The sequence below is a fragment of the Myotis nattereri genome, assembly GCF_964212035.1.
Source record: "Myotis nattereri genome assembly, chromosome: 16".
NCBI lineage: Eukaryota > Metazoa > Chordata > Mammalia > Chiroptera > Vespertilionidae > Myotis > Myotis nattereri.
Genome location: NC_138091.1, coordinates 53985126 through 54007155, shown reverse-complemented (window position 1 = coordinate 54007155; position 22030 = coordinate 53985126). Strand labels below are relative to the sequence as shown.

The following is a 22030-nucleotide window of genomic DNA, read 5'->3' as shown; positions in this document are numbered from 1 at the left end:
AGTCATCATTGCCAGCACTGCAGGGACCCTGGTCCGGTGTCTGTTCTCCGTCCATGGGCCTCGCCTTTCCGTGCCCAGGCTTGAGAGCGGAGAGGGTTGTTTGAGGAAGCGGCTCACCACCCTGTGGTGTGAGGTCTTGCGGGTGCCTGTCCAAAGGAGATGGGCACAGAGACCCCCCATTACCAGACCCGATGAGGAACTACAGAGCGTGGCCCCAGGATGGGGACCAGCAAAGAAGACTGGCTGGCCTGGTGGGGAACCGGCTCCCACCTGGCTGTGGAGGGGCCCGGGGCCCGGCAGAGGACAGGCAGCTCTCCGGAGCCCTGGCTGTCCCCTGGGGGGCGGCTGCTGCCGGTGTTCGCTGCGCAGTTGGCCAGGCTCCCGCAGCCGGCTGTCCCGTTACTCAGCAGCCGGCAGGACCGCAGCAGAGAGATAAGGGCAGGCTGCAGCTGGCCAGCAAGGATAGCCCGGATTAGAAGGTGGTGTCGGCTGATAGCGGCTTCAGGGTGACCCGCACAGCTGGCATCACGCTTGCCCACCCCTCTCGGCCTTCATCGCAGGGCGAGGGCAGCCACTGGCAGAAAGTACAGAAAGGATTCCCTCCTAGGAAATGTTTCTCTGTGTAGAGCAGGCTCTTAAACCTCTACTTTAAATGGTGCCTTCCGTGATCTGTCCCTTCGCCACACTGATCCTCATGACCTCCGTCAGCCTCGTGCTGGCCTGTGGTGGGGGAGTTAGTGCCTGGAGTTCGGTCCCCGGCCCTGGGTGCAGTGAGGGGGTGCTCCTGGGGTTCATGAAATCCGCGGGCTTGGGATTTGTGCTCTGGGCTGTCGTGTGTCACCTTCCCCGGGACGCTGGGCGGAGGTGTGTCCTGGGGTGACTCCGGAGGCCACTCACGCGTGTTTTCTCGCCCAGCTCAAACTGGAGGACCGCTCCGTGGTGCCCCGGGACGTGGTCCGGCACATGCGCTCCACCGTGAGTCCTGCGTCGCACCCCGGCGGGGTTGCTTGCGGGCGGTCTGGGCCGGGTGTCGTGGTGGCTGGCGCCGTTGCCGGCTCAGCCTGTGCCTTCTCCTCCCAGGACAGCCAGTGCGGCACCGTGATCGACGTCAGCATCGACTGTGCCGTCAAGCTCATCGGCACCAACTGCATCATTTACCCCGTCAACAGCAAGGACCTGCAGCACATCTGGGTGAGCTGCCACCTCTCCCTCCCCTCTCGCTCTCTGGTTCCCCTTCCAGGTGAGCCGGCCAGGCCCAGGGCCTCCCGTTCCCTCAGAGCCCTCCTGCGCTCCTGTCTCAAAGCCATTCAGACGCGAGGTCAGGGCTCGCCCTGTGTCTCCAGCCCCAGCGGGGTTGCAGGTGTGGCTCTCTTGGCCTAGTTTCCTTTCTCCTCTAACTCTTCTCTTTCCTTTAAACAAGCTGCTTTTCAATAATTTATTTTTAACATTTATTTCAAACTTCCCAGAAAGTTGTAAGTTCTTGTAGCCTCTGCATCACCAGGCCCCTCCGCTCTTAATGTTCTACTCCATTTGCCCCTCCCCTGCCCCTCCCCCACATCTCCTCCCCTCCCCTGAGCCTTTCTTCCTCAGTCAGGATGCCCGTGGCCCCCGAATACTGCAGTGTGTCCCCAGGTCAGGAGCATCTCCTATGTAACTGCGTCCCCAGGTCAGGGAATCGGCACGTCGCTGCCGGTCCACAGCCCATTCAGTTGTCCTGCAGCAGCCTTTCCCCGTCCCGATCCAGAATCCCATTCAGGAACACACCCTGCATTTCGTGGTCACCTCTTGGACCTCCTCCAGCCTGGACCAGACCCAGCCTTGCTTTGTCTTGCGCATCCCGTCCGCCCATCGCTTGACCCTCAGCGTGGAGCTTCTGAGGTTGCCTCGGGACCAGCCTCAGCGCTGCATCCTTGGCAGGGCCACCCCAGAAACGCCACCGAGCTCTTCCCTGGCCCACAGTGTCCAGTGGCGGCACCACGGCGAGGGTCACCGTGACCCCTGGTCACCTAGGTGTCTGCCACACCTCCCCACCATCAAGTCACCATTTACCTCTTTACAAGTAATTCTGTGTTGTGGGGAGATGCGCTGGGATTGTGTCAATAACTTGTCACACGTCAGACCCCAGCCTGCCAGCCTCAGCCTCCGTTAGCAGTCCCGCCTGTCCCGTCCCGGCAGCACTCTGCTGGCCGCTGGGTGATTCTGTGGCTCTCCCCCTTTTGGACAGTGGCCTCTGCCGTATGGAAGAGCGTTTTAAGGCAACAAACCTGCTCATTTATTTATCCGTCCGCTGTTTACCTCAGCGTGGGCCCGAGGCTCCTGCTTATTCCGCTGGTCAGGAGCCATTCCCACCGTTATTTGTTTTGTTGCTTAAATGATCCCAGGTTTGGCCAATAGATGCCCCTTCAAGCTGGTGTCTGTGACCTTTTGACTGTCATTTTTCTGGTTCCTTTTACTTTCCATCTTGTATTTTTCTGGTCCAGCCTCAGAGTCAGTCACTTCTCCAAGGAGCCCTGGTTCCTCCAGGGCAGAAAACCAGGTTTCAGAACCAAGATGCGCATGTGTGCCGGGCGTGCATGCGTTCGGGACAGAACTCGGGCGTACGTGCGTGCGTGCACGTCTAGATGTGTCAACACCTGTTCTGTGTGCAACTGAACATGAGTTGGTTGAAACTTGGCTCTTGGCAGCCTCAGGACATTTATTTGCTTAAACCACTTCACACCCTTGTGCATGTAACTGCCCTCCTCAGCCCACTCCATTCCAGAGTCCTGTATCCTTGGGTGCCACGTCTCTGTACAGCTTTCCCGTCAGCACTGGCAGCCCTCACACTAGGAAGGGGAGCTGGGTGCAGCCTAGAACCTGGGGAAGCCTGCGGGCTGCTGCAGTTACTAGGCCAGGACTGACCAGTCCACCTCCGGGCAGTAAGCTGTGCAGACCCTTCCTCCTGTCTCCATGGAGCACAGAGAGGATGGTGCCCTGGACACCAGCGTCGTATCGCCTGCTGCCTCTCACCCCGTGTCCTTTCCGCAGCCCTTCATGTATGGGGACTACATCGCCTATGACTGCTGGCTGGGGAAGGTCTACGACCTGAAGAACCAGATCATCCTGAAGCTGTCCAACGGGGCCAGGTACGCTCCCCCAGTGCCAGGGCGGGCTCCCTCTCGGCCCCTGTCCAACGGGGCCAGGTACGCTCCCCCAGGGCCAGGGCGGGCTCCCTCACGGCTGGTGCGGCAGGTGCCGAGGCCATTCAGGGCCTGACCTGGCCGGGCCTCCTCAGCGCCGGAGCCTAGAGCCCCCTCAGTTTCTGGTCTTGGCCCGTCTTGGTTTGGGGAGAGAAGCATCATCACTTAGGGTATCTGCTGGGAGCTGGGGCTTCAGTTAGACATTTGAATGGTGCTGGGCACTCGGAGAGCAGGTTAGGGTTTTGTTTGTTTTAGGAGAATTATTTGTACCAGGTCAGAGGCTGAGCTGTGGATGGAGGAGGAATTGTGACGTCTTAGGGCGTGTGACACACAGACGCATGGGGATAGCTCTTTCCGATACTGATCAGCATCCCCTGGTCCCGGCCGCCAGGCCTCCCCTGAGGCTCGGTCACTGTGCCGCGTGGTCACCACGCCCATGTTCACTGTTCCAGGTGCTCCATGAACACAGAAGACGGTGCCAAGCTCTACGACGTCTGCCCACACGTCAGCGACTCAGTACGTGTTGCGGGGGGAGGGGGGGTGCCTCATGTTCCTCTGGGCTGTGCGGGAAAAGGACTTCATGGCACAGAGCAGTAGCTGGCCCAGGCTAAATGCTTCTGGGCACGGTGGTTTCCTGGAAAAGGGCAGAAAGGATGAGGACTTCTCTTTATGTTCTGTTGACGTCTGTGTCATCCTTTTAAAACCTCGGAGGTTTTGTCTAGCGCATATGAGTTAGTGCAGCACGGCGTTTTAGAGCAGGAGTTTACGACTGGCCATAAAGGTGTGTGCTGGGCGCAGTGCCGATCGCACAGGGTGGGGGCGCCTCCCCGCTAGAGCCGTAGTCGCCGAATGTCCTCCCGACCAACGGCATTGGTGTGGCTGAGCTTGTGCTGCTCTGGAGCCTTGGGGTTTGTTTTAGGGACCCTGGGGCCTCGCTGGAGCCGGTGTTGGGCGAGGGGGCAGGCGAGGAGGGGGACTGAAGGTGGCGCGGGAAGCACCCTCCCCCGAGGAGGCGCTGCTCACGGGCACTTTCCTCTGGCTCCAAACCCTGCAGGGTCTCTTCTTCGATGATTCCTACGGCTTCTACCCGGGCCAGGTGCTCATTGGCCCCGCCAAGATCTTCTCCAGTGTCCAGTGGCTGTCGGGGGTCAAGCCCGTGCTCAGCACCAAGAGCAAGTTCCGGGTGGTGGTGGAAGAGGTAGGGCTGGGGGCCGGCGGAAAGGTGGGGGGGACCTGGAGCTGAGCAGCCCGCCCCGTCCTTGCCTGCTCTGAGCGCTGAGCCTGTTGGCCTCGGGACCCTGCTCTCTGAAAGGGCTTGGAGGATAAGGGGAACCCAGGCTGAGCAAGGGGGGGAGTGGGGAGTGGCAGGTCCCCTGGGCCCTGAAGAGGTGAGGAGGTGACAGGGATCCCAGGGTGGGGCCTCAGTTATAGGTGGGGCCTGCTCTGGGTGTCGTACTGGTGAACACTGAAGCCCGACTCCTGCCCTGGAGGTCAGGTGGGCTCTGGCAGCTGCTTAAAGGGAGCGTGTCAGAGCCTGCTGCCTATGGCCCTGCTCGCTCACCGCCCAGGTGCAGGTTGTGGAACTGAAAGTCACATGGATTACCAAGAGCTTCTGTCCAGGGGGCACGGACAGCGTCAGCCCCCCACCCTCTGTCATCACCCAGGAGAACCTGGGCAGGTGAGCGGCTCCAGCGTGCCACCCCCTCACAACCCCTGGGGCGGGCCCCGAGCAAGTCTCTGGGCCACAGTGCAGGTGGGGGCCGAGAGCTGCTGGCCCAGCCCCGCTTCTCCCCCCCCCGCCCCCCCCCCCAGGGTGAAGCGTCTCGGGTGCTTTGACCATGCTCAGCGGCAGCTGGGGGAGCGCTGCCTGTTTGTCTTCCCGGCCAAGGTCGAGCTGGCCAAGATTGCCTGTGAATGCCCAGAGCAGCACTGCGCCCAGGGGGAGGGCTCGATGGCCAAGAAGGTATGTCCGCGGGCTGGGCTGGTGGGCATCCAGGAACTGGCCTGGAGCTGTTTCCACAGCCCGGCAGGACGGTCTGTGCTTCAGGTCCTGGGGGGCAGTCCTGGTGACCTTTGCAGGCCACGTAGGAGTACGTTGCTGTCCCTCCCCGGACCACGCTGCCTGGGGTCAGCCTGCCGGGGCGTCCCACTCTGCAGGGCAGGGCGCGCCAGGCTGGCTACAGCTCCTCCTGCTCTGCCTCGCAGGTGAAGCGCCTGTTGAAGAAGCAGGTCGTGAGGATCATGTCCTGCTCCCCCGACGCCCAGTGCTCCAGGGACCATTCTGCGGAGGAGCCAGGCAAGAGGGGGGCGACCAAAGCCAAGAGTGAAACGGGGTCCGCCAGCCCCGAGGAGACGCCTGACGGGTCCGCCAGCCCCGGGGAGATGCAGGACGAGGGCCCCGAAGAGGCCCTGGAGGCGGGTGAGCCGCTGCCCCCCTTCCTGCTGAAGGAGGGCGGAGACGACAGGCTGCACTCCGCCGAGCAGGATGCCGACGACGAGGCTGCTGACGACACGGACGACACCAGCTCGGTCACCTCCTCCGCCAGCTCCACCACCTCCTCCCAGAGCGGCAGTGGCACGAATCGCAAAAAGAGCATCCCCTTGTCTATCAAGAACTTAAAGCGAAAACACAAGAGGAAGAAGAATAAAATCACCCGTGACTTCAAGCCAGGCGACAGGTACATCCAGAGGGCAGGGCCCCCTCCCTCCTGGCTGAGTGTCCAGCCTGGGACCATCCCCTTAACCCCCCATGTGCACACTCGGGCTCACACACAGGGTCTGCAACCCTATAAAGCAGGGGTGCGGACCCTTTTCCCTGCCAAGGGCAATTTGGATACTTAATGACATCATCCGAGGGCCTTAATTACCAACTTAAAGATCAGCTGCTGCATTTGGTCACACATTTAATTAACTCGCCCTGACGCCGCGGCGGGCCAGACCGAATGACTTCCTGGGCCTTATATGACCCTCGGGCTGAATGTCCCCCACCCCTGCTGTAAAGGCTCGTGGTCCCCAGCTGAGATGATGTCGGTGCCTGGGGTTGGCCCGGGTGGGAAGGAGAGATCTGAGAGTAAGAGGGTGGGGCGGTGGCCTTGACCATTCACTTGAGCTCTCCAAATGGGATGTTCACAGGGAGGTCATAGGCCATGGAGGCTCTAGGTGAGCACCGCTGGCCTGGCCTGCCCTGCTTGTCTGAGTGAAGTTCCAGGCCACCAAGCCCACAAGAGAGAGGGAGGGCGGAAGGGTGCCTGCCCTTGCTCCGGCCTGTGCGTGGCCTGGCTCACTGGCCCCACTGCAGGGTGGCGGTGGAGGTGGTGACCACGATGACCTCAGCAGACGTGATGTGGCAGGACGGCTCCGTGGAGTGCAACATCCGCTCCAACGACCTCTTCCCGGTGCACCACCTGGACAACAACGAGTTCTGCCCCGGGGACTTCGTGGTGGACAAGCGAGGTAGTGCTGGCTCCGGGTGGCCATTCCTTCTCAGGGCCTGGGAAACGGGCAAGCGGGCGCCGGTCAGGAGACTCCCCTGTGAGTGGCTGCTCTTTGGAGGACCGGGGGAGCCTTCTCCGGCTTCTCGTGACCGAGCCAGGGAACACGTGGGCTCTGTGCCCTGCTGTGCTTGACACGTAGTGGGTGGGTAAGAGGGGAGGAGGTGACACCACCAAGGCTCCTTAGTCGTGTGCTCTCTGGCTCCCTAGTCCAGAGCTGCCCAGACCCCGCTGTCTACGGTGTGGTGCAGTCTGGGGACCACGTGGGCCGCACCTGCGTGGTGAAGTGGTTCAAGCTGCGGCCGAGTGGGGACGACGTGGAGGTGAGTGTGCAGCCCTGCTTCCTCCTCAGGGGGGGCTCTGGTGGGCTGGGTGCAGGGCCCTGGGCTCATGAAAACCCACCCTGTGCCCAGCTGATTGGTGAAGAGGAAGACGTGAGCGTTTACGACATCGCTGACCACCCTGACTTCCGGTTCCGCACAACCGACATCGTCATCCGCATCGGCAACACTGAGGACGGAGTTCTTCCCAAGGAGGATGAGGTATGCACCCCAAGTTCAAGCTCCTGTAGCTGCACCTCCTGTGCAGCAGCTGCAGTGCCTGGTGGTGCCACCAGGTGGCTCCGGGAGACCAGACCTCCAGTCCTCTGGCTCATCCCAAGCTGCCCCTCCACCCCCGCACCGGCACCAGGAGCGCCTGCCCCCAGCCTGTCAGGTCGGTAGGGAAGCCCTCTCCTTGTCCTGAGCCCGGGAGCATGATGAGCGCTGCAGGAACCCCAGCCCGGCTGGGAGGTGGCATCCGAGCTGGGCTTTGGAGAACAGGTGGGATGGTGGGTATGGTCGGGCAGGAGGGGCAAAAGGCCTGAGGCTGGAACCCATCTGGGAAGGACAGGACGCCTGGGAGACCGGCATGCGGCGAGAGGGAGGGGGCAGCTGGGGTGTGCTTGGCAGGGCACGTTGGAGGTGTTTGGACAAGAGGGCCCCGTGCTTGAGCTGCTCACTGGCCTCTTCCAGATGGTGCCCACTTCCCTCCTATTTTTACGGCCTCACCCTTGCCACCCACTGCTGGCACTCCCTTTCAGAGGTGCTGGCCTCGCCCCTCCTGTAGGGCTGCACCCTTGACCCTGCCCCTTTTGCCCAGCAGCCATCGGTTGGCCAGGTGGCCCGTGTGGACGTCAGCAGCAAGGTGGAGGTGGTGTGGGCCGACAACTCGAAGACCATCATCCTGCCCCAGGTATGGCCCTGCCAGGCCCAGACCGCTCAGCTGCGGCGGCGGGGCTGGAAGCCTGGCCTGCCCTCTCTGCTCAGGGACCAGGGGCCAGGCCCTCATCCTCCTGGTGAGGCGTTTCCTTGTGGGTAACAGAGTTCCAGGGGAAGTTTGAGCGGGAGGGCGGCATTACTCGCCCAGCTCTGTGGTCTCACCCCACCTGGCAGCCCCCAGGTGCGTGTAGACGTCACAGACCTCCCTGATTGGCCTGGGTCCCCGTCTCCCTGTGCTGAGAAGATGCAGGTTCCTTCCTGAGGGTGGCAGGGAAGCCTTCCCAGAGCTAAGGAAGAAGAGCCGCCTGGCCCAGCACCTGCTGGGTTCTGAGCTCAGCGCTGTTCTCTGCCATTCCTTCACCTCCTGGTCAAGCCGTCCTCAGGCCCAGCTCTCCCCTCCTTCCGGGCTGGGAACACATGTGACCCAGGCCAGCTGTCCCGGACACCCCCTCCTCCGGCATGTTCCCAGCTCCCAGTGTAGCCACACAGCCTGGGGCCCGAGTCCTCTGGGGGTGGGGCTGACTGAGCCCACAGGGGGAGGAGCAGTCTATTGGCTGGGGCTCCAGGTGCTGTTGCTGGGATGGAGCAGGCAAAGGCACCTCCCAGAGACACAGGTGGCACCTAGCACAGAGCGACCTGCAGAGTCCAGCGCAGGAAGGGGAAGGGTGGAGCGGGCTGCCCCGGCCCCTGGTGCCGGCAGAGCTCTCAGAGGTGCCGTCTGTTCCCAGCACCTGTACAACATCGAGTCTGAGATCGAGGAGTCGGACTACGACTCAGTGGAAGGCAGCACCAGCGGGGCATCCTCCGATGAGTGGGAGGACGACAGTGACAGCTGGGAGACGGACAATGGGCTGGTGGAGGACGAGCACCCCAAGATAGAGGAGCCCCCCATCCCACCCACCGAACAGCCGGCAGCCCCCGAGGAGGACAAGGGCGTGGTGATCAGCGAAGAGGCTGCCACAGCCGCCATTCAGGGGGCTGTGGCCATGGCCGCCCCGGTGGCCGGGCTGATAGAGAAGGCCGGCAAGGACGGGCCCCCGAAGAGCTTCCGGGAGCTGAAAGAGGCCATCAAGATCCTGGAGAGCCTCAAGAACATGACGGTGGAGCAGCTGCTGACGGGCTCCCCCACCTCCCCGACGGTGGAGCCCGAGAAGCCGACGCGGGAGAAGAAGTTTCTGGATGACATCAAGAAGCTGCAGGAAAACCTCAAGAAGACCCTGGACAATGTGGCCATCGCGGAGGAGGAGAAGATGGAGGCCCTGCCGGACACAGAGCGCAAGGAGGACAAGCCCGAGGCGCAGTCTCCCATGAAGGCCGAGTGGCCCAGCGAGACGCCGGTGCTCTGCCAGCAGTGCGGCGGCAAGCCCGGCGTCACCTTCACCAGCGCCAAGGGCGAGGTCTTCTCGGTGCTGGAGTGCGCGCCCTGTGAGTTCCCCCTTTGGTGTTTGCGGGTCTGGGGGCAGAGCCTAGTCCCCACCCAGTCCCTCCGCTGCTCCAGGGCCCGGGGGACAGACACTTCCCTGTGTGGCCACTGGTCCTGGGGGCAGGAGAGACGGGAGGGGAGGGGGGGAGAGCGAGGGGGGGACGGAGAGAGTGGGGACAGACGGTGGGCTGCTCACCTGTCTGGGGAGCACACACGGCAGCTGCCCTTCTAGATGGGGTGCTCAGGCCTCGCATCAGGGATTGCATGGTCTCTTTCCCCCTCTAGCGAATCACTCTTTTAAGAAAATTGAGTTCCAGCCCCCAGAGGCCAAGAAGTTCTTCAGCGCAGTGCGCAAGGAGATGGCGCTGCTGGCCACCTCGCTGCCCGACGGCATTGCAGTCAAGACTTTCGAGGACAGGATGGCAAGTAGCCCGTGGGCGGTGTGGGCAGGCGCAGATGGGCACTGTGGGCCCCTGGCCTTCGGGCCTGATGGCACTGAGGCCGCCCACACCTGTGATAAGGCGGGAAGCAGGCTCGGTCAGGTCGGGGCAAAGTCCAACCAGGTGGCTCCTTCTCTCCTCCCTCTGTTTTAAAGTTCGTCTTAAATTATATCATTGTTACCCGAGTCCAGTCTTCTTTTTTGTTAAGCATATTTTCATTGACCTCGGAGAGGAAGGGAGAGGGAGAGAGAGTCAGAAACATAACTGATGAGAACTATTGATCGGCTGCCTCCCGCACCCCCCCATTAGGGACCGAGCCTGCAACCGGGCAAGTGCCCCTGACCAGAATCAAACCTGGGACCTTTCAGTCCTCAGGCCAATGCTCTATCCACTGAGCCACACAAGCCAGGGCCCAGACTTCCTTCTGAAAACATTAGCCCATTGCAGAAAGAGCTGAGGTTGCCTTTGGCCACTCCCCACCCGGCCCTCCGGGGTCCTGACGTGAGGAGTTCGGTGCATTTCCTTACGGACGATGTTTTTTGTTTTTACATTCTCATGCATCGTCATAAACACAAGCTGTTTTGTATGATCTGTTTTACATAAATAGCGTGGCGTTGTGCACAGCACCTGTAACTTGCTTTTCTCGCTTAGCAGGGTCATTTCGAGACGTACGCAGGTTGGTTCACATTAGTCCCTCCCTTTTTAGCCACAGAGTAGCCTTCATGTGACATCACACGCTCCCCTCTGTCCTGGTGGCGGGGCCTGGGGTCTGAGTCATGCCGCCCACGCCGTGTCATTGCTTCCTCCTTTATTCCAGGAAGCGCAGGACCCTCCCCGCTCCCCCCCCCCCCCCCCCCCCCCCGTCTTACTCAGCAGACCTCTGCTGGGCCCTCTGTGTGCCAGGCACCCTGACGCATGAGCTGGAGTCTGACCGAGGCCCCAGCTCGGCCCAAAAGAGAGACCACAGAGGGTGCTGCTCAGGGGGGGCTTGGTTCTTCTTGGCTTTCAGGAAACATCTTTTTGAAAATTCCAACCTCTGCTGAGGGAGAAGGGAATAGTATTTCTTTGTTGTTATTTTGTTCTGTTTTTTCCCAAACCTCCCTCAGAGGGGAAGGACGCAGTGCAGGAACCTGAGGCCCGCGGTGGCCCCGAGAGAGCACTCACGGTCCGTCCCTCACCAGCAGGGCCACGGACCCAGACCTCGGTGTCTGTGTGGCTCTCCCCACATGTCCTCCTGGAGTTCACATCCCCATCCCTCTGGTTCCCTGAGAGCAGGCGCTCCTTCACCCCTGATGGTTGTCAGTGTTCTTGCCTTGTTGGGCCTGGGTCAGGGCCGGTGTTGGCGGAAGCCTTCTGAAATCATGGTTAAAGAGAAGTAAAACCTGGAAAATTCCTTTTATGCCAGGAGTTAAAAGACACTGGGTGGGTCTGTACAGAGGGTTTGCATTGGCGTCTTGCCGCCGGCCTTGGGGAGTCGCAGGTGCTGCTCTGCCCGCGCGCTCTGGAGACCCGTGTGCAGAGCCCCTGCCAGCCACGCCTCCCTCCTCTAGGACCTCTTCTCAGCCCTGATCAAGGGCCCCACTCGCACCCCCTACGAGGACGGCCTCTACCTGTTTGACATCCAGCTCCCCAACATCTACCCGGCCGTGCCCCCCCACTTCTGCTACCTCTCCCAGTGCAGTGGCCGTCTGAACCCCAACCTGTATGACAATGGGAAGGTGTGTGTCAGCCTCCTGGGCACCTGGATCGGAAAGGTCAGTACCATGCCAGCACCCGTCGGGATGGGGGACAGGCCGTCGGAGTGGTGTCTGGGACAGAGGTGACCGTCCGTGTGTTTCAGGGGACAGAGAGGTGGACGAGCAAATCCAGCCTTCTCCAGGTGCTCATCTCCATCCAAGGTACCGTGGCTGGGGCTCCGGGTGGTGAGGGGCGGGCTGGAGGGCACGGCGCTGGCCGCCCGCTTGGGGGTTGAGGTCAGCCGGTCCTGACGGGCTTCCCCCTCGCAGGTCTGATCCTGGTGAACGAGCCGTACTACAACGAAGCCGGCTTCGACAGCGACCGGGGCCTGCAGGAGGGCTACGAGAACAGCCGCTGCTACAACGAGATGGCGCTGATCCGCGTGGTGCAGTCCATGACCCAGCTGGTGCGGCGGCCCGCCGAGGTCTTCGAGCAGGAGATCCGGCAGCACTTCCGCACCGGTGGCTGGCGGCTGGTAAACCGCATCGAGTCCTGGCTGGAGACGCACGCGCTGCTGGAGCAGGCCCAGGCACTGCCCAACGGCATCTCCAAGGACAGTGGCTCGACAGGGCCGCCTGGCGTGGCCGAGCTCTCGGACAGCGGCCGGGAGGAAGCGGAGGACGGCGGGCTAGCCCCTGGAGAGGCCTCCCCGGGCTCAGACTCAGAGGGCGGCGCCCAGGGCCCGGCTGCAACCAGCAGGGACCACACAGACCAGGCCTCAGAGGCAGCGCCAGATGCCTCAGTGCCCCCCAGTGTCAAACCAAAGAAGCGGAGAAAGAGCTACCGGAGCTTCTTGCCTGAGAAGAGTGGCTACCCTGACATCGGCTTTCCCCTCTTCCCGCTTTCCAAGGGGTTCATCAAGAGCATCCGGGGCGTCCTGGCCCAGTTCCGGGCCGCTCTGATCGAGGCAGGCATGCCTGAGAGCACAGACGACAAGTAGAGCCAGCCCCAGGAAGGAGGATCGTGGTGGGAGAGGCCATCACCTGCTCACTCCCTCCCCCAGGCCCTCCCCGCTTCCCGCCCTCTCCTGTCCCCTGCCACCCCCCCTCGGGTGAGTTTGATGCTGCCGTGCAAGGAATTTCTTGAGATGCTGCCATTTCTGCTCGGAAGCGATCTTCCAACAGGCGAGCCCTGAGCAAAGCATCTGGACCCTGTTGCTGACTTTCCACTCACACCCCAGGCGGGATGTCGGCACCCGTCTCCTTGCTGTCTCCCTCTCGGGTCGAGGTGGAGTTTTCCGAGGGCCAGGCTCCGGGGCCCAGAGCTTTGCAGAGCAGCAGGACGCGCGGCCGTGCCTTGCATGAAGTGTGGGTTGCTCCGGCAATCTCCCCGTCCCTTCCATCTTCAGTGCCATTGTAGCTTCCCCATGTCCCAGGCCACTGCCTCTAGGTCCCCCCTGGCCCCCAGCACCACACTCGCCCCTGGGCGTTGTAGCCGCTGTCACTGACGCCTGGCTCTGTTCTGGCTCTTGTACCACAGGACAGTCCTCAGGCCTGTTGAACTTGCTCCTAAGAGGCCAGGCGGGGGCTCAGGGTGACACCCAGGCGAGGTGGCGGCCTCACATGCTAACGCAGTGAGGACTGGGAGCTGCTGGGAAAGAAACAGCTGTAGGTGCCTTGCTCTTCCTGCCCACGTGGCTGGGGGCAGTTCTGGCTTCACAGCCTCGCCTGCTTGAACTGAAGCCGATGTCCGCTCCCCGGTCAGTCCTGTCCCAGGACCCCAGGGGCGGGAGCAGCAGCACATCCAGGGCCTGGGCCGCGCAGGGACCTCTCCCCCGGACTCTGCCTCTCCCACTACCAAATGCTCACGCGGGGAGGTGGCCTGTAGCTCGTACGCGGAGCCACCCTCTCTCCCGTGAGGAGGCGGCCCTTCAGCCCTTCGCTTACAGACTCCGCAGGCTGTCTGGGGAGAGGTGACGGGCGTGGGTCTCCCTCGCAGACGGGCCCAGAGGTTTACACGTTTTCTAAGCTTTTGATAATGTGAAGCTCCAGGTTAAGAGACGCTGTTGAGCGCATTGCAGGTATGTAATTTTTGGTGTATGTATGTAATATTTAAGGTTGAAAGAAAATAAATTTCAAAAGTAAAGATATTAACTCTTATTAGAAACACAAAACAAGCAAAAAAGAAGCCAAAGCATGATGCGTCTTGTCCGCCGCCAGCTGCTCCTCACCGAGCTGTGCCATTCCCACCCGGCGGGCAGCGGCCGCGGGGAAGCGGGGAGCCGGCCGGGCCGCGGCACTGGAGCCGGCCGGCGTCCTGTGAGGAACATCCAGCGGCCGGGGGCCGTGCCTCAGTGCACCGTTCGTGTGGCGATGTGAATGCCTGCTGCTTAAGATCTGTATAAAGTGCTGTGTGATTAAACCTTTTTTTTTACTTGCATTTTTTTGGTTTGGCTCATTACAATGTACAAGAAGGTGGCACCATTAAACCTGCCTTTGCCATTCGTGTGGGCTCTGTCGCCTTTCTTCCCTCCGGGCACCTTACCCCCTCCCCGGGGAAGGAGACCCGTTGGCGGGAGGCCCTGGCCCTGCCCTGGTGCTGCAGTGCCTTCCGCGTTCCCAGGAGTCACCCAAGGGGCTCAGGTTTTGGAGGGTCAGTGTGCCTGCCCTGGGCAGGGCTGTGTTTGCTCTTCAAGAGCCCGTTTCAGGACGTGGGCCACCTTCCAGGTGCTGGGAGCTGGCATGGGAGCACCTGCCTGGGCCGTGAGCCAGAACGGCTGCCAGTTGGGAGACTGGCATCTGCCCCTCCCTGCTGCTTCCTTTTAACTGCTGCCCAACAGTGCCCACAAGGATGGGGCAGGGTAGGGCAGAGGAGGCCGGAGGAGGCTGCACAGCCTACAGCCCTCCGTGGAGGGATGACAGGCTCCTTTACGAAGGTAACAGGTGCCTGCCCCTTTAGGCTCTGGTCCTTGTTTCCCCAGTGCCCCTTCCTTGAGGCGTTTCTGCTTTTGGCAGAGACTGGCTGGCTGTGTGGTCCTCGGTAAGAATGGCACACCAGCTCCGAGCCTGGCTTCCCACGTCGGGTGTCTGGTGGCTGAGCTCCCTGGCTGCAAAGCGGGTATAATCGGCTTTGGGGCTGGGCCTTACTCCCTGCAAAGATACCTGGACCCGCTCTCGACCTGTGCCCACCAGCACAGACTGCCCAATCCAGGAGGCACCACTGGGCATCATTCACATTAAACACTAGAGTCTGACCGGAGCAAGACCCCACTCCCTCCCCCGCCCCTCGGATCAGACCAGCAGGCTGGCGATGCCACTTTATTTGGATTTGATTCATGGGATGGGGCTCCCAGAACAATAGGGTGGCCTCCACAGACAATGGGTAAACCAGCTGGGCGCCTGGCCTTTGGCGGGCAGAGAAGGTCCTTCTGAAGCACAGCCTCTACCCACAGGAGTCCTCCTCCCCCGTGGGAGCTGGGACAGGCCCTCCAGGCCTGGGGGAGGGAGGGCCCTGAGCTCAGATGACACTAAGTAGACAGAGTAAGGCACAGCCAGGCGAGGGTCATACGGGATCTGGAGGCGGCACATGCGGAGGCTGCTGGCTGGGCGGCGGCGGCGGCGGCTCCAGACGGGACGAAGGCTCACTGACCATCCAGATGTAGTTTGGGTGCACCTGGCCCTGCACCGCCTCGCTGACCATCAACTCCCCGTCCACAGCAAACATCCCCTTCCCATCCTTGGGCTCCAGGCGGAAGGCCACCACGGGCACATACACCAAGTAGGGACAGTCGCACTCCATGTGCCTGCCCTTCTCCATGGCCAGGAAGAGGCGCAGCAGCATGGCCCGAGACACGCCTGCCCGCACATAGAACAGGTGCATGGCGCCGGCCGCTCGGTGGCCCATGGGGGCCGCAAACATCTCGCTGCCCAGGTGCGAGTGCAGCAGCGCCAGCACCAGCACGAAGTCCTGCTCGGGCACCACAGTCCAGTGAGCGGGCACCGGCTCTTCCAGGGGCACGAGGTGGGTGTCCACGGGGCCCTGCTGGTCCTGCCGATCCAGGGCAGAGGAGGCGGGCACCTTGGAGGCCACCCTTTCCGCGGGGAGGTAGGCCAGCTGGCCCCGGTAGACCCGCAGGGCTGCCAGGCGCAGGAGGGTGCCCACAGTGAAGCGCATCTCCCCCAGGCGCCGAAACTTCTCACTTTCGATGTCCACGTCGGCAATGAAGCCCCAGGCCAGGCTGAGCACGGAGAAGACCCGCAGCCCCGACGCCATCCGCAGGGACAGCAGGTTCATGGGTGCCAGCCGCCGGCGGCACAGCAGCAGCGTGCAGTTGTTCAGGAGCTCTTCGTTGGTCACCTGCTCGTAGCTGCGAGGGGGAAAGGGCTCATGCATCCTCTGCAGACCGCCTCCCAGGAAGTGGGGAGCGGGAAGAGGCAGCCACGAAAGGGCCCCAGAACTGAGGGTGGGCGCTCCGGCCAAGAGGGAATGGAAGTTACCCTCGCAGATGAGATTTTCTAGAAAACCAGGCAGTGGGCCCGCACTGAGGGGAAATTGAGGCCAACGCTGGCCCTGGGGTCTCACCCGGCATAATGGTTCACAGAAGCTGCCAGTGCATTGCCCGAACCGGCGGGGAGGCTACACAGGGGCTTCCGGATGGCGGTCTCCCAGTCGGGCCGCTCCATGAGCCCGTTCACCACCTGCGGGGGAGCACAGCCGCCTGAGCCTGGCTCAGCCTGGGAGCACCCCGCCCCGCCCCCCACGCCAGCCCCCAGGTGCGGGCCTCACCTCGTGCATCAGCCCGTCTCCCGACATGACCACCAGCGCGTCCCAGCGTCCCAGTTCCTCCTCCCCCACGAGCTCCCGGGCGTGGTTCCGCCGCTCTAGGAGGTAGGAGGGGGGGACCAGGTGGCTATGGAGGAGGGTCCTAGCAGTGGGTGCTCCGTCCTGGGGCGGGGGGGGGGGCACTCACCAGTGAGCATGAGCCTGTAGGAGACATCAGCCTGGGCCAGCCGGGGCTGCACGTGGCTCCGGAAGAGCTGCAGGCCCTTGCCCTTGCCGCCGCGCGGGTTCAGCAGCACCAGCACGCGGCAGGGCCGCGGGAGCAGGTTCCGGGGACCACCGGCTGCAAAAAACAAGCCTGAAAAGGCCGCGTCCCCAACCGGCCACTAGGGGGCGCGGGGTCACAGCTGGGGTACCGGGATGGAAACGGGCGCCTGAAATACCCGGGTACCGGATGCAGGAGAGGCGAGCCAGAGGCAGCGGCCTCCAGCAGGGAGCTCCAGGGGGAGCAGGGCACCCCTGACATCTCTGTCCTGGGTTCCGGCCCTGCCAGTCTCCGGCCTCACCAGGGACAGCTTTTCTCTCCAGCGTCCCCAGCCCCCCCCCCCTTTTGTCCAGCTGAATGGGCATCCTTCCCGGCTAGGGAGTGAAGGGATCCCCCTAAAGCTCTTCCCCACCCGGCCCCCACAAACCTGGATCCATGACCTCGACCCGCGGCTCCGGCTGCCTAGAGCTCCTCGGCGCTGTCGGGGCGCTGCCCGCGGCGGTCGCTCCTGCCTTCAGCTTCTTATCGGTGCTGCCCAGGCGGGCGTCGCGGTGCTGGCTGTGGGGCTCGCCCTCCCCGTCCGGAGTCCGGGCTGTGGGGACACCCGCATCATCCCCTTCGGCGGCCGGATCTGAGGAAGAGGAGGCAGCGCTGGCGGAGTCCGGAGCGGCTCCCCGAGGTGAGGGGCGCGCAGCCGGATCCTCGGACCCCGTGCGGGGAGCAGCGCGCCCCGGCATCGCTGAAGGCTCGGGGGTTGGGGACTTAGTGTTTGGACGGGTCCAGAGCGCCAAGACCCGGTGACACCCAGGACGCTCCCGTCCTGGGACTGAGCTGCCAGCCGCTGTGCCGAAGGGTCTCTTCCCGGGGCCTCGGGTTCCGGCCCGACGGATGAGTCAGAGCCCCGCGGCTCCCTCCGTCGGACCAGTCACCTCACACCCTCTCCCCCGGGGCTGCAGGGGGAGGGGAGTCCAGCGACGTAAAAATCCCAGAACTTGACACCGTGGGGCACGAAGTTTGGGGCGAGCCATCCTGGTCGCCGGGTCCCCAACCCCAGCTCCAGAATGGCCGGGGTAGCCGCGCGCACCTTCAATGGCCCGGCTCTGCCCGGACGCGCGCCGCGATCGTGGGAGCAGCGCGGGATCGCGCGGGGACGGAGCCCAAGCCCGGCCGCCAGCCGCCGCCTCTCTCAGCCGAGTGGGCGCGGAGGCCACGCGATTCGTGGCCCAGTTCTCCGGGCCGCCCAGGAGCCACGAGCCGCGAGAAGGCAGGGCGGGCGGCCGGCCCTACCCAGTTTGTCCGGTTTGCTGGGGAGGCGCCACCTCGGTTCCCTACAGTGGCCGAGAGCGGACGCAGCTCGTCCCGGGCTCAGCCCCGCGTCGGAGGCACAACTGCGGCGGGATAGACGCCGACTCCACCGCTTCGCTGCCTCCGGCCTCAAACTTTTCGCTCAACTTGGCCGCCCCTCGCCGGGATGCGGAGAAGGCTCGGCTTCCGCGCCGGCCTGGCCCCGCCCCGCGCCCCGCGCCCCGCGCGCTCCAGGGGGAGGACCCGGCGCGGCTGGGCCCGCCCACTCCCCGCCTCCCGGCGCTGCCGCCCGCACAGCCGCGCCCGCGCTCAGCCGCCGGCGGACCCTTCGCTGGTCCCGGGCGTGACTACGCGTCCCCGCCGCTCGGCGCAGGCGGCCGGCGAGAAGGGGGCGCCGCGGCCCGGCCGGGGGAGCGGCGAAGGTTATCCGCGAGGCCCAAGTCCCGCGCCGGCCACGAGCGGCGCGCCGCGAGCGCAGCGTTCGGGGCGCGGGAAGGTGAACGCGCAGGGCAGGCTCCCCGCGAACTCGCCGCGGCGCCCGAAGTCGTGGCGGCCGGGACGGGTCTTCCCCGTTCACGCGCCCAGCTCCAACCACTGGGAATCGGAGGCCCAGAGCCCCGCCCGTACCGGGGTGTCTCTCCGGCTGCCCCCGTCCTCCCGCAGAGCGTTCCTGCAGCTTCCTGACGCCGGAGCAGCCGAGCGCGCGGTCCCGGGGAGGGTGGGAGGCCGGCGGGGGCCGCGGTGGGGGGGAGGGGCCTTTGTCAGGAACCTCCAAGCACCTTCGAGGCTCCTCTGGGCCAAAGAAGCGGCTCCTGCGGCCGGCGGTCCGGCCCAGCGCCCCGCGCCGACCAGGAACCTCGGGGTGCAAATAGGCCCGGGGGTCCGCGTCGGGATTGGAGAGCCCAGCGTTGGGGGCGCGGCCCTCGTCCCGACCCCGGCTCGGCCGGAAGGTGCAGACGGGCAGGGAGTTTTCAGTGGAGGCAGGCGGGGCGCGTGTTGGTGGGTGTGATCTCCACAGTCACGGCGCACGTGTCCGCGACCGGCTCCAGTTCCCTCCGGAGCGTTGTTGGCGGAGATCGGGGGAAGAAGCTGCCCAGACCTGGGCAGGTTGGGCCAAAGTTGGGAAAAACCAAAGCCCTGTAGGGGGCTGAGTGGTCCAGGCCCAGGCTACACCGGGTTCACCCGCCCGCCCCCGCCCCCACGCGGCCCCCACACACCTCTCCTCATCGCCCCTTAAAATCGAGAAGGGGCAGGTCCGGCCACGCCTCGGCGGCCGCGCTTCCAGACACCTGCGCGGGCCCGAGGGTGCCCAGGAGGGGAAGGGCGGGCGGGGGCCCGCGAGTCCGCGGCCCGCGGCTCCGCGCGCGACACGGCGGTGCGCGCCTCCGCCCCGCGCCGCCCCCGGGCATTCCTGCTGCGTCCGGAGCGCCCCGAGCGCATTCCGGGAAGGTGACTCAGCGGCGGGTCAGGGACGGGGAAACCGCGGAGCTTGGAATGAGGGGCGGGGTCTGGGGCATCACCACCCGCTGGCAGCGCCGCGCCCAGGTCTGATCTAGAATATCCCAGCCCCCCCCCCCACCACCACCCCCCCGGACTCGGGGCGGGAGGGAGCGCAGCGCCGCAGCCGCAGTGCCGCGGTCACGCGACGCCGGGACCCGAGCGGCGTCCGGAGGAAAGGGCGCCGCGTGGGAGCCGGGGGCCAGATCCCGCTCTCATCTGCCCTCCTCCCCTGTGCCCTCTCCCCCCACCCCCCGCCCCGAGCAGGGGTCGGAGTCTGGGCTTTTGGCGCCTGGAGGTCTCGGGACGCGGGATGGGGCTCCGGGACATCTCGGCCTCGGAAGGAAGGCGGTTGCCGGTCGGCCGGGCACCTCCCCTCTCTTCTCCCTCCCTCTCTCGGGAGGGCACTGCCATCACCTGGGGAGCCGCCGCCTGTAAACCTTGGGGTCAGATGGGAAGCAGGCTCTGGAATGGGAAGACACGGTTGTGCCTGCGTCTGCGATGAGACAGGATCGCTCTCCTCCCGGCACCCCAGGCTGGAGCCCCTGGAGTCGGGGCGGGTTCTCTATGCGGCCTGGGGACCCAGTGGGAGGAGGTGAAGGGCAAAGCCGGCTGGCCCCAGATCTGATCCACACAACGGCTCCTCTGTCCTTGCCGCCTCTCCCCCTGCCCCCCTATCTCCCACTCCGCTCTGCCCCCTCATTCTTGTCATTCACCTCCCCCCTCCCAGGCTGCCTCTTCTCTGGGAACTCACCCATCAGCATCTCTGGCCCAAGAGACAGGGTTGGGCAAGAGCAAGATGCTCTTCCCCTTTTGACAGTGGGGAACCGAAACCCGAGAGGTGAGGGGCCGTGTCCAGGCTGCCAGACCAGTTGTCAGCAGCCCCAGCAGCTCAGCCAGGAGCTCTGGCCCGCGGCTCGGAGGCTGAGCTGCCCAGGTGCTCCCCGATGCTCGAGTGGCCCTTGGCCTGTGGGTTGCTTTCCACGGAGCTGCCCAGGACCCAGCTGCTCAGTCTCCCCGGGAAAGAGGGAGCACAGCCACTCCAGGCTTCATCCGTCTCCTGGTCCTGATGAAGCACCTGCCCGCTGTGCCCCATCACGGGCGGGCATCAGTGCGATCTGACCTGATGGCCAGCCTAGAGCTTGGCGCGCAGGTAATACCGGCCTCACTGGTGAAAGAAACTGCCTTTCCATTTCCCAGCCACCGCCCCCCCCCATTCCTGCTCCTGGGCAGCCTCCCCAGGGAGACACACCTGAGCACCCCCTTTTTTCTTCTCCTGTTAGAGAAAGCAGGCATTCACTGGGCCTCGCCCCAGCTCTCTGGAAGCTCGGAGCCAAGGCTGCCAGGCGGCAGATGACTGGCTTTTGTTAGGCGAGGATTCCCGCCATCTCTCCCTTCCTCCTTGACCTCCCTTGACCTGCAGTCCTTTCTTTCCTGGAGGCTGCAAGGGCAAGGGAAGGCGGGATGGTGGGGCGGCCAGGCCCTGGGGACTCCGAGCTGCTTGCGGAGTGCGTGGTGGGAGAGCGTAGCTCTACTCTTTGTTAACGTGGGTGTCCTTGCTGAGGATGGAACCCAGGTCTCTTACCTGCCTGTGGCCTCTGCCTCCCACAGGCCCGCATGCACCTCGCCCGCCCGCCCTCACCTGCAGGCCAGCTCACCCTGGCAGGGGTCCGGGCAGGTCCCATCCCGCGCCCTCAGTGCGAAAGCCTTGAAGGCCGCCCGTTCCGCTCATTCCAGCTGCCTGCCCCGCATCTGTCTCGGGCAGTTGTACCCAGATCATGACCAGGTACCACAAACGGTGCCTCCACAGGCGTTCACTGTCTCACAGTCCGCAGGCCAGAAGTCTGAGATCGAGGTGTGGGCAGGTCGGTGCCTTCCGAGGCTGCGAGGGGCGTCTGCCCTGGGCCCCTCCCCGGCGGCTTCTGGTGGTTGCCGGCAATCTTCGGGGTTCCGTGGCTGTCGATGCGTCCCCTGATCTCTGCCTTCATCGTGTGGCCTTCTCCCTGCACGAGCTGGCTGAGATGTGTTCTTTTAAGGCAGCGGTTCTCAACCTGTGGGTTGCGACCCCTTTGGCGGTCGAACGACCCTTTCACAGGGGTCGCCTAAGACCATCCTGCATATCAGATATTTACATGACGATTCATCACAGTAGCAACGTTGCAGTTATAAAGTAGCAACGAAAATAATTTTATGGTTGGGTCACAACATGAGGAACTATATTTAAAGGGCCAGAAGGTTGAGAACCACTGTTTTAGAGTCTTCTGGGGCATGTCCTTTTTCAAATGCCAGTTACTCTGGGAGGGAAAACCAATAAGTTACGAGGTCTCTAGTGTTAATTAATGTACCACATTTTAATAAAAAAATATATAACAGCCCCGTCAGCGTGGCTCGGTGATTGAGCATCAACCTATGAATCAGGAGGTCATGGTGTGATTCCAACCTGGTCAGGGCACGTGCCCAGGTTGCTGGCTCGGTCCCCAGTGTGGAGCGTGCAGGACATCTCTGTGCTACAGCCAGTCGATGATTCTCATCATTGATGTTTCTATTTCTCCCTCTCCCTCTCTGAGATCAATAAAAGTATGTTTTATTTTTTTTATTTTTAATATATTTTATTGATTTTTCACAGAGAGGAAGGGAGAGAGATAGAGTTAGAAACATCGATAAGAGAGAAACATCGATCAGCTGCCTCCCGCACATCTCCCACTGGGGATGTGC

At 63.4% G+C, this 22030-nt stretch overlaps 2 protein-coding genes across 8 annotated transcripts in view; one reads left to right on the top strand and one right to left on the bottom strand.

Annotated features, from left to right (window-relative positions):
• Positions 1-13908, top strand: part of UBE2O (ubiquitin conjugating enzyme E2 O) — a 36859-nt gene extending 22951 nt beyond the window's left edge. For 2 of the 3 annotated variants that reach the window (XM_081108808.1, XM_081108809.1), the window contains exons 2-18: positions 916-975; positions 1081-1191; positions 3028-3125; positions 3632-3695; positions 4234-4377; positions 4748-4857; positions 4992-5142; positions 5385-5857; positions 6478-6632; positions 6881-6993; positions 7084-7212; positions 7814-7903; positions 8658-9354; positions 9638-9774; positions 11343-11546; positions 11633-11690; positions 11799-13908. In XM_081108808.1, coding sequence (XP_080964934.1) covers positions 916-975; positions 1081-1191; positions 3028-3125; positions 3632-3695; positions 4234-4377; positions 4748-4857; positions 4992-5142; positions 5385-5857; positions 6478-6632; positions 6881-6993; positions 7084-7212; positions 7814-7903; positions 8658-9354; positions 9638-9774; positions 11343-11546; positions 11633-11690; positions 11799-12469 — 3465 coding nt within the window. In that variant the 3' untranslated portion in view covers positions 12470-13908. Of the gene's footprint in view, positions 1-915; positions 976-1080; positions 1192-3027; positions 3126-3631; positions 3696-4233; positions 4378-4747; positions 4858-4991; positions 5143-5384; positions 5858-6477; positions 6633-6880; positions 6994-7083; positions 7213-7810; positions 7904-8657; positions 9355-9637; positions 9775-11342; positions 11547-11632; positions 11691-11798 lie in introns of all 3 variants that reach the window. The other variant, XM_081108807.1, reaches the window with a different exon arrangement.
• A 58-nt stretch (positions 13909-13966) lies between these two features.
• On the bottom strand, positions 13967-19195 carry SPHK1 (sphingosine kinase 1). 5 transcript variants are annotated; one of them, XM_081108811.1, is made up of 6 exons: positions 19036-19195; positions 16941-17144; positions 16439-16591; positions 16255-16349; positions 16051-16166; positions 13967-15835 (listed from the first exon to the last, which is right to left on the bottom strand). In XM_081108811.1, exons 1-6 carry the CDS (start codon positions 19043-19045, stop codon positions 15031-15033), a joined length of 1383 nt encoding a protein of 460 aa, XP_080964937.1. In that variant the 5' UTR covers positions 19046-19195; the 3' UTR covers positions 13967-15030. The 5 variants fall into 5 exon arrangements, with proteins under 5 accessions (XP_080964937.1, XP_080964940.1, XP_080964938.1 ...); XM_081108814.1 differs by lacking the exon at positions 19036-19195 and adding an exon at positions 18446-18757; XM_081108812.1 differs by lacking the exon at positions 19036-19195 and adding an exon at positions 17801-18050.
• Positions 19196-22030: the final 2835 nt, after the last annotated feature.

Coding starts and splice junctions, on each gene's coding strand:
- SPHK1 (XM_081108810.1), bottom strand. CDS start 17,250: ATGCCGGGGCGCGCTGCTCCCCGCACGGGGTCCGAGGATCCGGCTGCG. Junction 16,167..16,254: donor GAGACGGGCTGATGCACGAG/GTGAGGCCCGCA, acceptor GCTCCCCCGCAG/GTGGTGAACGGGCTCATGGA. Junction 15,836..16,050: donor TCTGTGAACCATTATGCCGG/GTGAGACCCCAG, acceptor TCCCCCTCGCAG/CTACGAGCAGGTGACCAACG.